At 31.8% G+C, this 13,491-nt stretch overlaps 2 protein-coding genes across 3 annotated transcripts; both read right to left on the bottom strand.

Annotated features, from left to right (window-relative positions):
* Window positions 1-5,781: 5,781 nt before the first annotated feature.
* On the bottom strand, window positions 5,782-9,675 carry LOC108216234 (probable ubiquitin-conjugating enzyme E2 18). Of its 2 annotated transcripts, none has more exons than XM_017388937.2 (6): window positions 9,520-9,675; window positions 9,307-9,407; window positions 9,091-9,193; window positions 7,847-7,910; window positions 6,362-6,450; window positions 5,782-6,246 (listed from the first exon to the last, which is right to left on the bottom strand). In XM_017388937.2, exons 1-6 carry the CDS (start codon window positions 9,547-9,549, stop codon window positions 6,151-6,153), a joined length of 483 nt encoding a protein of 160 aa, XP_017244426.1. In that variant the 5' UTR covers window positions 9,550-9,675; the 3' UTR covers window positions 5,782-6,150. The 2 variants fall into 2 exon arrangements, with proteins under 2 accessions (XP_017244426.1, XP_017244424.1); XM_017388935.2 differs by having other exon boundaries at window positions 9,307-9,410; window positions 9,520-9,674.
* A 1,838-nt stretch (window positions 9,676-11,513) lies between these two features.
* Window positions 11,514-13,470, bottom strand: LOC108217767 (thioredoxin H1). Its single transcript, XM_017390652.2, has 3 exons — window positions 13,183-13,470; window positions 11,945-12,067; window positions 11,514-11,837 (listed from the first exon to the last, which is right to left on the bottom strand). The coding sequence occupies exons 1-3, from the start codon at window positions 13,270-13,272 to the stop codon at window positions 11,679-11,681; spliced, it is 372 nt and encodes a 123-aa protein (XP_017246141.1). The 5' UTR covers window positions 13,273-13,470; the 3' UTR covers window positions 11,514-11,678.
* Window positions 13,471-13,491: the final 21 nt, after the last annotated feature.

Here is a 13,491-nt window from a genome sequence, read left to right as displayed (position 1 = left end):
CAAAAAAATGGGAAATAAAAAGTGGCAAGCTTTTTTTTTGTTCTTTTTATATTTTCTAAAATCTAAAAAAAACTTGCCACTTGATTTTTTCCGATTTTTTTAAAATTCTTTTAAGATTTTGAATTTTTTTCAGAATTATTTTGAACTTTTGAATTTTTTAAAGATTTTTTACAAATTTATTAAGAATTTTTTTTTCTTCAGATTTTCTTGAATTTTATTTCATATTTTCTAAATATACTTTTGAATTTTCCGTTAAGTAATTAACGGAACTGACGGAGAGTGACCCGTTTGAAAGTTTTTAATTACTTGATGATGTGTTTGAAAGGTTTTTCAACAGCATGACTCAGTTGCAAGTTTTCAGGCAGGTTAGTGATGAATTAGCTATTTAACCCATAAGTTAACATTTGGACCAAGTGATTCATATATTGGTCATAGTGCTTGATCATCTATTAAGTTTTACGGTAATTAATCAGTATTTTATGCACGTACAACTTTCGTACAGAATATCTGTCAAAAAAAAACTTTCGTACAGAATATAATGACATAATTAGAATTCTGAATTATTAAATAGATTATTCGTGAGAGTCTCCTGGATTCTTTATTTGGTATCAATAATGCGAACATCGTTTTTAAAAAATGAAAAATAAGCAAACATCGATGGCGTGATGCATGTTACGAGAGACTCTGGTTTGATCGACGAGTGATCAGCGCTTTGAGAGCGAGTGTTTCAACATTATTATCAGCTAATGACATTGTGAACCAAAACCTACCCTTACACAGTTGCGCACACCATCCATCTTAAACAAGAATGAAGCAGAAGGCCGAATAGTCCATCGAGCATCGCCATGATTGAAATTAGTTGGGTCGATTGATATCATAATAAGCTAGTGACCCTGAGGAATGAAGGATAGAGTAGCAGGTAGCTTATAGCCTAATAGCTTGCTTTGCTGCCTCCACCTTAACTCATTGAGGCACTGTCCCATTATTGAAACGTGTCTCCTCACTTTTCAATCTCCTATATTATAATACTCCATAGTCCCTACTTCCTTTCCTATGTTATAATTCGATTAATTGAAATAAGAATCATATTCAATTATTTGTGTTCGAGTTAATAATTTACTCATTTGAAATGAAAATCTCACTCTGATAAATTACCTTCAAATTACATTTTGAAATTATATGTCATTCTCATTTTTGTTAATCTCATACACTTTATTTCTTATCCAGATTATTATTCCAATTAACTATCTAAATATACGTACCCATTCTGCAATCACTTACAAAAGTTAATATAATATCTATGATGTGTTGTTAGGGAAAAATATAATTGAGGTCCAAGTTTTTTAGTTTAGTGCATAATAAAAAAAATTAGTGCATATGCGAAACAGATATTATATATGCACTGGAGCAGAACTTGTATGTGATGCGGCCTGCTCTTATCCGTTTACTTTGTAAGCTCAACAAACAAACAAGCATAGGCCCCTTAGTTTTATTCTTTAATTAGCTCTCACAATAATTCCAAACCTCAATGGTAGTAATTTAATAACGTTATTTAACACCAACTCTAATATTATCTTAATAATTTAATACATTAAATTATAAAATTATTCTAATAACAATTCTTATTTTAATTTCCTATTATTATTAGAGTTAATTGCAATTGGCACCCCTGTGGTTTCGGCTTATTGCACATTGCACCTAATAGTTTTGGAAAATACACTTTGCAGCCCTAGACTTTTAACCCGTAGACACTTTGCACCCTTTCCGTTAATTTCTGTTGTTACAGTTAACTTTTGCAGGGGCATTTTGGAAAATTTAATTATATTTAATTAAAATCAGACCTTTATTTAAATTTTCTGACCATCTAAACGATATTTTTCAGAAAAACTTAAAGAACGAAAGTTGTAGAGAATAAAACGATCTTCTTACAACTATAAGGTTTAAAATTTTCGTAATTCTTTTTATAATTATTTTAAAAAAATACAAAAATTAGCAATATTCTAAAAATGAACAATCGTTTTTAAATAATTATTTAAATTTTGAACCTTATTGTTCTAAAAAGATCTTTTTATTCTCTACAACTTTCGTTCTTTAAGTTTTTTCCGAAAAATATCGTTTAGATGGTCAGAAAATTTAAATAAAAGTATGATTTTAATTAAATATAATTAAATTTCCCAAAATGCCCCTGCAAAAGTTAACAGTAACAGCAGAAATTAACGGAAAGGGTGCAAAGTGTCTACAGATTAAAAGTCCGGGGCTGCAAAGTGTATTTTCCAAAACTATTAGGTGCAATGTGCAATAAGCCGAAACCAAAGGGGTGCCAATTGCAATTAACTCTTATTATTATTATTATTACTAGCTTATAGCCCGTGCAAGGCACGGGAGTTTTTTAATTATTTATAAACTTTTTAAATATATTTTAAATGGTATGAAAAAAATTAATTTATAAATAATAAATTAAAATTGTATGTATCATGCCAAAATATTAAATTCTTTCTATCAAATTTTAAATTATTTTAAGTAGAATATGTGACGCCAACTCCTATTAGATTATATTTATAAATTTATTTTATATTAGAATTATTATAATGTGATTTAAATATTGATAAACACAATTTGTTTTGAATTAAGAATATGAATCATAAACATGCAATTAGATGGTAGAATTTGTTTTGAATTAAGAAAAAAATTTTGTATTCGTTCCTCACATAAATCGGGCTTATTAATTTTAAAATATATAAGATAAAAATAATTTTGTGACGGTTAGATTTATATGAGTTTACAAATAAAATTGGTAGAAAATATTTATTTTGGATTAAAAATAATCATAAACACGTGAAATACATGATTTGTTTTGGATTCAGAAAAAGGATTATAAACATGCAAGTAGATATAAGTTGTCTTTGTCTTATGGAACATAAGTTAATTTTGTTCTAATCTAACGTGCTTATTTGTTCAATATACGATCCGATGAATAAAAATAATTTTGTGACGGTGCGATTTATACGATCCTACAATTAAAATTTGTAGGAAATATCTATTTTGGATTTAAAAAACCAAAAACACATGAAAGACAGAATTTGTTTTGAATTCAGAAAATGAATTATTTGTTCTAATCTAACGGTGCTTATTTGTTCAATATACGATCTGATGGATAAAAATAATTTTGTGACGGTGCGATTTATACGATTCTACAATTAAAATTTGTAGGAAATATATATTTTGGATTAAAAAAAAAACCAAAAACACATGAAAGACATAATTTGTTTTGGATTGAAAAAAGGAATTATAAACATGTAATTAGATGTCAGTTTCCTTATAGAACAAAATTTAATTTAGTTCAAATCTAACGGTGCTTATTTATTTAATATACAGTCCAACGGATGATAAGCTTTTGGACCATAGGACCATGCGACCAAATTATCTCCCTCCCTTACGCTTATTATATATAAGTATATAATAAGTGAGAGAAAAGTAGCATGAAAGTGTATTTAATTTATAAGAGTAAGTTGGTGATTGGTCATACATTTCTCAAAAATAAGGTATGAAAAGTATATCTTAATTTTTCCAAAGTAATTTTGTGAGAGCGACTTTTTTAACAACTTATTTTAAATTTTAATTTAAAATTCTAGATAGCTAAGTTTTGTTGTAATTAATTAATTTTAAGAAAGATATTTAGAAGATTTTTTTGGTTGGACTATTACATGTCTAATTAATATATTGAAAAGCTAATTTAACACTTATTTGTCAAATAATTTATTTTAAAAAATAAATTTCCTCTAGTCAAAATTTAAAATGACAAAGTCAATCAATCAACTAAAATATTTAATTTATTCATTTACACTCATCGTTAATGATTACTCTATATGTTAAAGAAGACCTTTACTCTTTAGTCTTTTAAGAAGTAGATTCTGATTATTCAGTCATTCTTAAAAAAAAATTCGTTTGAAATAAAAATGTGTGACTCGTTAATTGATCGCTAGAGTCAATTTATGCTTAGGTCCGGCTTCTGTCTTTAGTTATTCCAACAGAGCTATAGCAAACTTTTAATTAAGTTCCCAAAAGCTATAGTAAGTGTTTTGTTTCATATTTTTCTATAAAATATTCGAAAACAAGCACCGTCAATGTATGTACCCGAGTATTCTAACATTCCCTTTCAGGAAACCAATTTATGGATTATTTAACATATTCTAATATTCCCTTTGAAAAAAATCATATTCTAACATTCTCTCTCGGGAAAACCAATTTATGGATTGGTAGTGGATCATGGACATTCATGTTCCTCTCACTCGAAAACCTATTTAAGCGCCCATATTCCTTTTCTAGAAAATTAATTTAAAATTTAAATGATCAATTCTCCTAAAAAGTTAAAATGTTATGATGAGAGATTATCAGGATCATATTAACCAAACCAAATAAAGTAGAGGGGAAATGCCGAGTTACAGTAGTCTGTTGTGTAGACTATAGGTAGTAGGTGAGGTTGTGCTACGAGCCTGTTATTGTGCAATGATTGAACTGTGATATGTTGGTAATCATGTTGTACGGTCAACTTAAGCAAGTCTGAGAAACCCCTTCAACCACCAACATAAAGTTTGGTAAAACTGCTACTCCCTCCGTCCCAGTCAATAGTATACATTGGGGGACGGGGGCGCGGCACGGACTTTAATGCTTCAATATAGTATAGTTCTGTAAATTATTTTTAAGATTTTCTTTTTTTGTATAAAAGTATAACATTTATATTTTTATACAAAAAAAGAAAATCTTAAAAATAAGTTGTGGAACTATGTTTTATAAGAGCCTTAAAAAGCGTGTCGAGCAGTGAAAAAGAAACGTATACAATTGACTGGGACAGAGGGAGTAAATGATTCAAGGATGTGTGTGATGGCTGTTTACATGGTCTGCTGATAAAGAAAACGAAAAAAGAAAAAAAAAATGGAAATACGATGAGCTGCTCAATAACCAAACACTTAACTATATTTTATATGCGCTTTAAAATGCGTACTCAGCAACGCACAAAAAGAGAAAAGAAATGAGAGAGAGACAAAGAGAGTATAAAATAACATACTCCCTCCATCATCCTGAGTAGTATACATTGGGAGACGGAGACGCGGCACGGACTTTAATACTCCTCCAAAATGTAATTGTGCAATCTATTTTTAGAATTTTTCTTTTCTGAATTAAAGTTTGGATGTTATATTTTTATACAGAAAAAGAAAATTACAAAAATAAGTTACGGAACTATATTTTATAAGAGCATTGAAATGCGTGTCGAGCAGTTAAAAAAAAACGTATAGAATTAAATGAGACAGAGAGAGTATAAAATGAGACAGTTATATGAGACGGAGAGAATATTAGATATTAAAAACTAAAATATTAAAATATACTAATACATTTTTATCATCGAATATGCTATTCTACACAACAAAGAAATAAACCGCAACCGCACCATGAAAATTAAAAAACGCGTTTTACGGTGCGGTGTGGGCGGTTTATGCGGTTTGAGCGGTTTTTTGAACACCCCTAATTCTGTTACTATCCTCTATTTATTATTTTCTAAACCTTTATCTATGAAAAACTGGGTAAATAGCTAATGAAATTTTGTACACCTAGTTTACCACTCAGCAACTTAAGATTATTTGTTACGACAAATCTTAATAATATACGAACGGTGATCATGCTCATCATTGTGCTTATACACAGTTCTACCACTGCTGTTGTTTTCACCATCATGCTTGTAATGAAAAGTGTACATACAAAAGAAATTGACCAGGACATCCATACTTCTAAGAAACATTTTGGCTCAAACTCGAAGCTGATGGTCTAAGTTCAAATAGTTCACCAAATATAATGGAGACATCCATTTCAAGATTTAACAAGATGAAACACAGAAATAAAAAGTACAAGAGATGATAAAGGATTTAAGGTGCACCTACGAAGTTTTGCAGCTCTTTACCAGGGTAACAAAGAGCGCCCCTAGGAAGGCTCCTAATTCGCAAAAGCACTCATTGTTGACTAAAAAAGCAAATTTAGTTAGGGAGTCTGCAATATAAACCATTCTCATTCCTTGCCTATCCTTTTGATAGGACGGTGAGCAACATTATAACTTAAAAGAGGTCTTCGAGCCTCAATTCAATATCACTCATTTCACTATCATACTTTGTCATCATGGAACCACCATCTTGTCTCCTTGGGAGATCTACCATTCCTGCAATTCTTTACATAACGATCATTGTCCGCTGGCCGTTGCTGCAAAATAGTTAAGATTTTTAAGAGATCTGCACAGATAAATAAACTCCCACAACAGCAGAGTGCTCCATGTGGGGTTAAATGTATTAAAAAAATTAGCAACTTGTGTTCAGACCTTCACTGGGGAGCTCGATAACATGGAGAGAATGCTGATGCAGATGGAACTTACAGTCATAGCCGGGGACCAGGAATCATACAATATATCTGGTCATAAAAAAATGACTTGACATAATTAGACTAAACATTTTTTCTATCCTACCAATGACAGCCATATGTAAGACCAACAGGGCAAGGAAGGAAACAGCGATCCTTAAGCTTAGGTTGTTAACGATTAAGGAATATGCAAAATTGGCAATTGACATAGACCATATCATTTGAACCTTGATGCTTCTTACTTCTATGATCAAGCATATGGCTGAGCATCCAGAAATTAAGGTAAACAGCATTAATCAATATCATAGGCAGAACAAACAGACAAATTAACATCTGGGAGCAAGCAGAAATATAATATTATTGTTTTATGCTATATGTATCACTTGAGACTGTAAACTAGCAATACTACATTGCAGGAACAGGGTTCCACGCCTTCCACTTCAACTACACAATATAGGCAATTGTAGAGACACACATACAGCTGAAATCACTTTAATCTTGACCATACATCTAGGCTTCTCCAATCACCCCCCACCCCAAAAGATTCCTTCAATTACTTCCATTAATCACCCTAAGCTTTTTGCAACTCAAGTTCACCGTCTCTGCCTACTAGCTCATCATCTTATGTTATTAAGGGTTCATGGTCTGTTCCCAAACAAAAACATACCATAAACCCCACTGAAATGGCTAATTAACTAATGTTGTACAAGAACATCGTTGATCCAAGTCCCTTAACGGTTAGTTAAGTATGACCCATTGACAATAAAGCAGCACTTCACGTTTTCATTCAATAAATGTTGCATCTCTTCAGCAATCTGGATTATATGCAAAAGTTGAGGTAAAACACTACTTAAAGATATCTGGAATGTAACTAAATACGATTTTACTACACAAACTGATAGGTGTGTACTGTGTAGCAACTAGTGAATTAGTGTCAATTAAGGAACTTACACCAACTGCCAAGAAATAAAGCTCAAAAGTTTATTAATCAAAACATTCTAAAACCAGTTGTGTATGTGCGCCAGCAACTTTTTTATATGTAAATTAAGTGAAAACCTTTTCTTGACATCAAGTGGATACACATCTAAAAGGTTTAGCAGGAGCATTTTCTATACAAGTAGAACTACAAAAATCAATAAATCATATGTATGTGAAATGAAAACCTATTCTCAAAATCAGGTTTCCATCGAGGGGGTGATAATGCCAATGCAAGAACTACAGGTATATTTGCACCAAAAGGCTTCTCTTCCATATCTCAAAAAGAATAGGTCACTTTTATTCTCTATATAAGATAATGCCCAGAGAAATTTCAAAGAGCAAAGACTCAAAGACTATGAGTAAACAATAGATGCAATCATTATGTATATAAAGAGATAAAGATAAAGGTTGGAGATAAGGAGAGGCATAAAAGAAAATATTTACAGTAAAAAAGTGCAGCAAAACAAACCTAAACAGATATGACCATTGCTATATATGTGAGGGTGGAGAGGCGCTGGAGGAACAAAGATAACCTGGCCAGCCAAAACAGAAAAAAAATGAAGTCACTATGCATGTCGACAAGTCCTAACAACATTTAATATAAACAAGGTAGTAATTGCTATTAAACACAAGCAAGTTGATCATGATTCCCAACTTAAAACCCTGTAAGAGTTTCTTTTATCTGTTCATTAGTCATTTCAAGTGTCACCAACTTATTTGTATGACTGTATGAGCCTTATATATTATTGCATAATTATATAGCTGGAGTAGCAGGTTATTAAGAGGCCAACAAAAGAACAGGTAAGTGAGGGGAGTTAGGAGCAAATACTAAATTGTTCTTTTTATGACTGCATCCTTATGTGGGTTGGTTAAATAAAGTTTGGTACTTCAGCAAAAAAAGAGAACAGCTTTCCGAAGAACGATGTATAGACTGCTTAGTTGGGAAGTAACAACTATCGAAGCACATCCTAAATGATAGTTGCATGCATTATGCTTCTCTAGCAGCAGGGAGAGTATCAGAAGTCATGTTTACTTTTCATGGTCCATCTTTTCACAAACGAAACTTCCTCCAAGTTCGAAAAAGAGAGTAAACTGTGCTAGTATAACAAACAGTGCCAGAAATTATTGGAGTGCATGAACTGAAGATAAAATTTATTAGGATATTAAGTTAAACATATGAAGTACGCTTGCAAATAAGTTTAATTTAGTGCCATAAACCAAATAAACCTTTCACCTGCCAGGTCAGTTAGAAGTTATAAATAATTCCTTCGTACTGAAAAACTTATTTATTTTAAATATTAATCATGAGAACTGAGATGAACATGGAACAAAGAAAATGCAATTGAAACAAAACAAAACAATATAGATTATCTCCCTAAACACCAATATATGAGAGAAATCAGAGGCCTCAAGGGAATCATGGCAACAATAATAGTTTTGGGCCCTTCTATACTATTCAACAGGGGATCGAAAGGGATTTTCTTGTTCTTTTAGCAACGGACAATAGAAATCACTGGTAGTTCACCACTAGAATCCACACTATTTTCTTGCAATGTACTCCTTAAAGACTAAAAAAACATTTTTATCTATACAGCTTTTCTTTCGAGTCATATCAGCACAAATATTGATTAAACTAATTATCAACGAAAGGAAATTTACGATAACAAAATTCAATGCAAGCTACAAAAGAGGGGGAAATTAAAGAAAGAACACCTGTGGTGCCTCCATAGGGTAGTGCTCCGGAAAATCAATTTGAAGCTTGTACGTTTCATTCGCATACAAAGTCCCCGCCGCACCCGTAAATTCAATATCCCATCTTTTTTCCCCAAAAAAACAAAACAATCTTTAACTCCAATACATAACTAAACCCAAAAAACAATCAACTAAAAAAGTGTTAAAAATGAATAAAAAAGAAAAAAAAGAAAGGACCTTTGGAGATTATCAGAGACGATATGTTTGAATCCAGCGGGTGGATCATGCCATTCCACCAGCTCCTTTTGCAACCGATGGCACGCGATCTTACTCAAAGCCTGCTGATTTCATCACGAAATTAGGGTTATAGATACAAAAGAACAAATGTAAAATGATTACAGATGAACAAGTAGTAAGAAATACAAAGAATTGAAGAAGAAATGAATAAACCTTGCGAGAAGAAGCGGAGGAAGTGGTCATCGGCGTTGGGGATGTGTAGAGACACACAGAATTATGTGTGTAATACAAGGGGGTTGGGTTGTGCTTTTGGGGATACGTCCAAGTGTATTTTTTTATTTATGTAATGACAGAGAGAGGGGGGGAGTTGAAAACAGTGTTTGGTTTTGTCAAAATAACTCATTCGCTGGATATTTTTAATATTATTGTATTTTCTAATTTATATTTCCATTTACTTTTATGTTACTAATTAATCAATATCTTTTAGGTGGGAAAAATACATAATTATATTATCTGACAGCATTAATTTTTTATTAAATTAGAATTTGAAATTAAATTAGATATAATAATTGAATATAGCATCCATTAGTTTTTTACCTTTTTATCTTTGTGAAAAACTACTCCACAATGTAAGGATGTATTCAATTGAAATTCTAGCATATTTTCTTTCATTCATGGAATGCGAGGGTATTCAACTCGGATTTTAAGAAATGCATCAGAATCTTTGGTTATTCAATTGGAATTTTAAAGTAAGCTACGGTGATATTCAATCAAGATTTATAATTAAAAATCTTACGATATTCAATTGAGATTGTTTAAAAATCACTAAAATCTGATGGTAGATGAATTTTAGATGATGAATTTTGTTAGATTGTTCAGTGTATTTTAAGTTATTTCAAATCTCGTCAAAATCCAAAGAATTTTGAATTATTGTACTTAAATTTTGAAGAATTCATATCAACTCTGTGACATTTTATCAAAAATATGCACAAAATCAAAATTGGACACTATTGATTAAAATTCATGAATTAAAAACAATTAATTAAAATTTCAATTAAATATATCCCTAAGATACAATACACGTTTCAAAATCGTAACAAAAGGAATTCTATTCATCATAGTTTGTTCTTTGAATTACTAACGGGTGTGTTCAATTGAGATTATTTTTAAAAAATTATTCATGAAATCTGAGGATATTTAATTCGAATGTTAATAAATATATCAGAATCTTGAGATATTCAATTAGAATTCTAAATTATGCTACAAAATCTGGTGGTATTCGATTAGCATTTTAAATTATGCTTTAATTGGAATTATTTAAAATTCATTAAAATCTGATGAAAAGTAAATGTTGCGAGATATTTTTTCTTTTGATAATAATGTTGAGAGATATTTTTGTATTTTATAAAATGTTGAAAGTTGTGGGATTGTTCTTTGTATTTTAAAATATTTAAAGTCTCATCAAAAGCCATAAGATTTGGAAACATTGTGCTTAATTCTAAAATCACGACATTTCATTAAAATCCGAATAAAATCAAAATCAGATACAATTTATTAAAATCCATAGACCATATAAAATTCATAAAAATCTTATATGGATTTGGAATCCAAAATCCGAAGGTATTCGATTGCGATTGTTTGAAATCCATTAAAATCTTGAGGTTAATAATTGGAATTTTAAATTATGCTACAAAATCTGGTGGTATTCAATTGGGATTTTAAATTATACTTTAAAATCCGATGGTATTCGATTGGGATTGTTTAAAATCCATTAAAATCTGGTGGTATTCAAATGTTGATGGATTTTTTTGCATTTCATGAAATGATGGATTTTGTGGCATTCTTCAGTGTATTTTAAGTTTTTTGAAATCCTACCAAAATCAATGGGATTTTGAAGCATTACTTAAATCCTATCAACTCTGCTACATTTTGTCAAGAATCCGCACAAAACCAAAATCCGATACAATCCATTAAAATCTATAGACTAAAGACAATCCATTAAAATCTCGATCGAATACACCCCGTAAGTATCGTAAATTTGTAACCCGCAACTCCACAAGCTCTGTTTTATCAATTGTATCTTATAATAATTAAAAAGAATTGATCATATTAAAAGCACCCTAGCAAAGTGACAGGTGAGTGGTGATTGTTATTACTTATTAATCCCCTGTTCCACTGGCGACCACCGAGCTACCCAGCCAGTAATATGAAAATAAGATAAGCTCGCAATGGCAATCAACTTTCAATATAGTAGCTTTATTGTTAAAAAACTCAATTCATATCCAAACCAATTCAAAGTAACAAAGCAGTCTACAGATTCCGACTTCAAACTAGCAGACAATGAGAATTTCATGTGTCCTACAAATAGGCTTCTAAGCACTTGCGGTAGCAGATGATGTCACCGCCGCATGCTTGATTATTGTCTGGTGGATGTCTTCTTTCTTTGCACCCACAACTGTGTCAACTAACTTCCCTTCCTTGAGAAAGATGAAAGTCGGCATTGCCTCCACAGACCACTCCTTGGCAACTGTCTGTAGCATTAAGATAAGTTACACGAGTAAGGAACTACAATTTATATTCTTGATAAAAAAAAATACGAGAACATTGTCCTCCTGGATTAGAGATCGGATTTACTTACCTCCAATTCATCTACATCGACCTTGAGAAATAGGACATGAGGCATCTTCTTAGCAAACTCGGCAAAAACAGGGGCAATAAAGCGGCAAGGTCCACACCATGATGCTGTGAAATCCACGACCACCTGCAAATAAAGCATGACCCTGTATCAATTTCATTTCTAACTAAAAGAAAAAGATGTCAAAGTTGATTCGCTGAATTGCCTGTCCCTTTTGAAGAAAACCAGGAGGCTTGTGGTACTACTGATCAGTTCCAGACAAGTGGTTCTCAGGATTAACTCACATTAACCGTATGATTAACATATAATTTGGATTTGAGAAAGACTATGGACACAAGTATTTTACCTACAAGTTGAATATAAGTATTCAGGAATAAGCTCATGAACCAAAAGTAAGTTATAGTCCTATCACTCCTATGGTGAAGAGATGGAGTGGATACAGCCAACTTGACAGTAACAGTCCAATAGACTCACATATAAAATGAGCTTATATTCAAGGAATATGCAAGATCACATCGGGGGGCTGTTCTACAACTCAAATCTAAATGAACTTAGAACTGAAAGAGAGAACTCTACAAGAACTCATGGCTAGAGGGTGGAAAAAACTCCCAAAAAACATTCTAGTAACACCCAAATAAAATCAATTACAACAATACCCCAAAAACAATTAGTAAACAAATTATATCTCTGTGAGGCTGGTTCTAGAAATTCAGGCTTTATAACTTTATACTAGCACTAATTACACAACACTACAGAGCCGCAACTTAAATTCATGGCCTTGGTCGAAATCAGCTTTTGGGGTCCTAATTCATATACAGGGCACATGTTCTTTGAGTATATACAATTGATTTTGAAATTTAGGGGTCCTAAACATTTGGGGGCCTTAGCCGCAAGTCTTGCCCGTCTATAGTCAGGACCGTCCCAAAAACACTACCATACCATATTAATAGTTGCAAAACGAAAAAACACCAAATTCCGATAGCAATCCTCAAAACTTCCTTCAACCAATTTCAAATTATAAATACTAATTCTGCGACCAGGTACACATCAGATCCTTTACATCTTGCAGTCTTACAGACTCAACAACTAAGAAAAGGAGCATGAAAACTAAACCAATGTAACGAAACAATAAATAAAAATATTTACATGCAAAAACCAAGCGACAAGAACAAACACAAGCATTGCGAATCCAATAAAAATATTTATGTGCATATAAATATGAAAGCCAGAAAGCAAAAGACCAGTTTCTTAGAGTCGAGTCCTTTCTGTAATTGTTCCCTCCATTGGTCCAAGCTGTGGCAGCTGATCACTTGTCCTTCTGCACCAGACATGATGACTAAAGCCTCTCTTCTTATAAACCCTAGTTGCAACTTATAATCCTTGGAAAAGCACAAACGTTATGGCCAAGAAGATGTGAAATATGTATCTATAGAGTCCGTCTGTAACGTATAACCCTCGCAGATTTATTAAATCTTATGGCAATTAATTTAAAATTTAAATTTTTTTTAGTGCATTGGGACACTGTGTCTGTCTTGATTCATCCTCCTTTC

This window comes from Daucus carota, chromosome 4 (assembly GCF_001625215.2).
Source record: "Daucus carota subsp. sativus chromosome 4, DH1 v3.0, whole genome shotgun sequence".
In the NCBI taxonomy this organism is placed as follows: domain Eukaryota; kingdom Viridiplantae; phylum Streptophyta; class Magnoliopsida; order Apiales; family Apiaceae; genus Daucus; species Daucus carota.
This window is presented reverse-complemented; position numbering and strand designations above follow the sequence as displayed.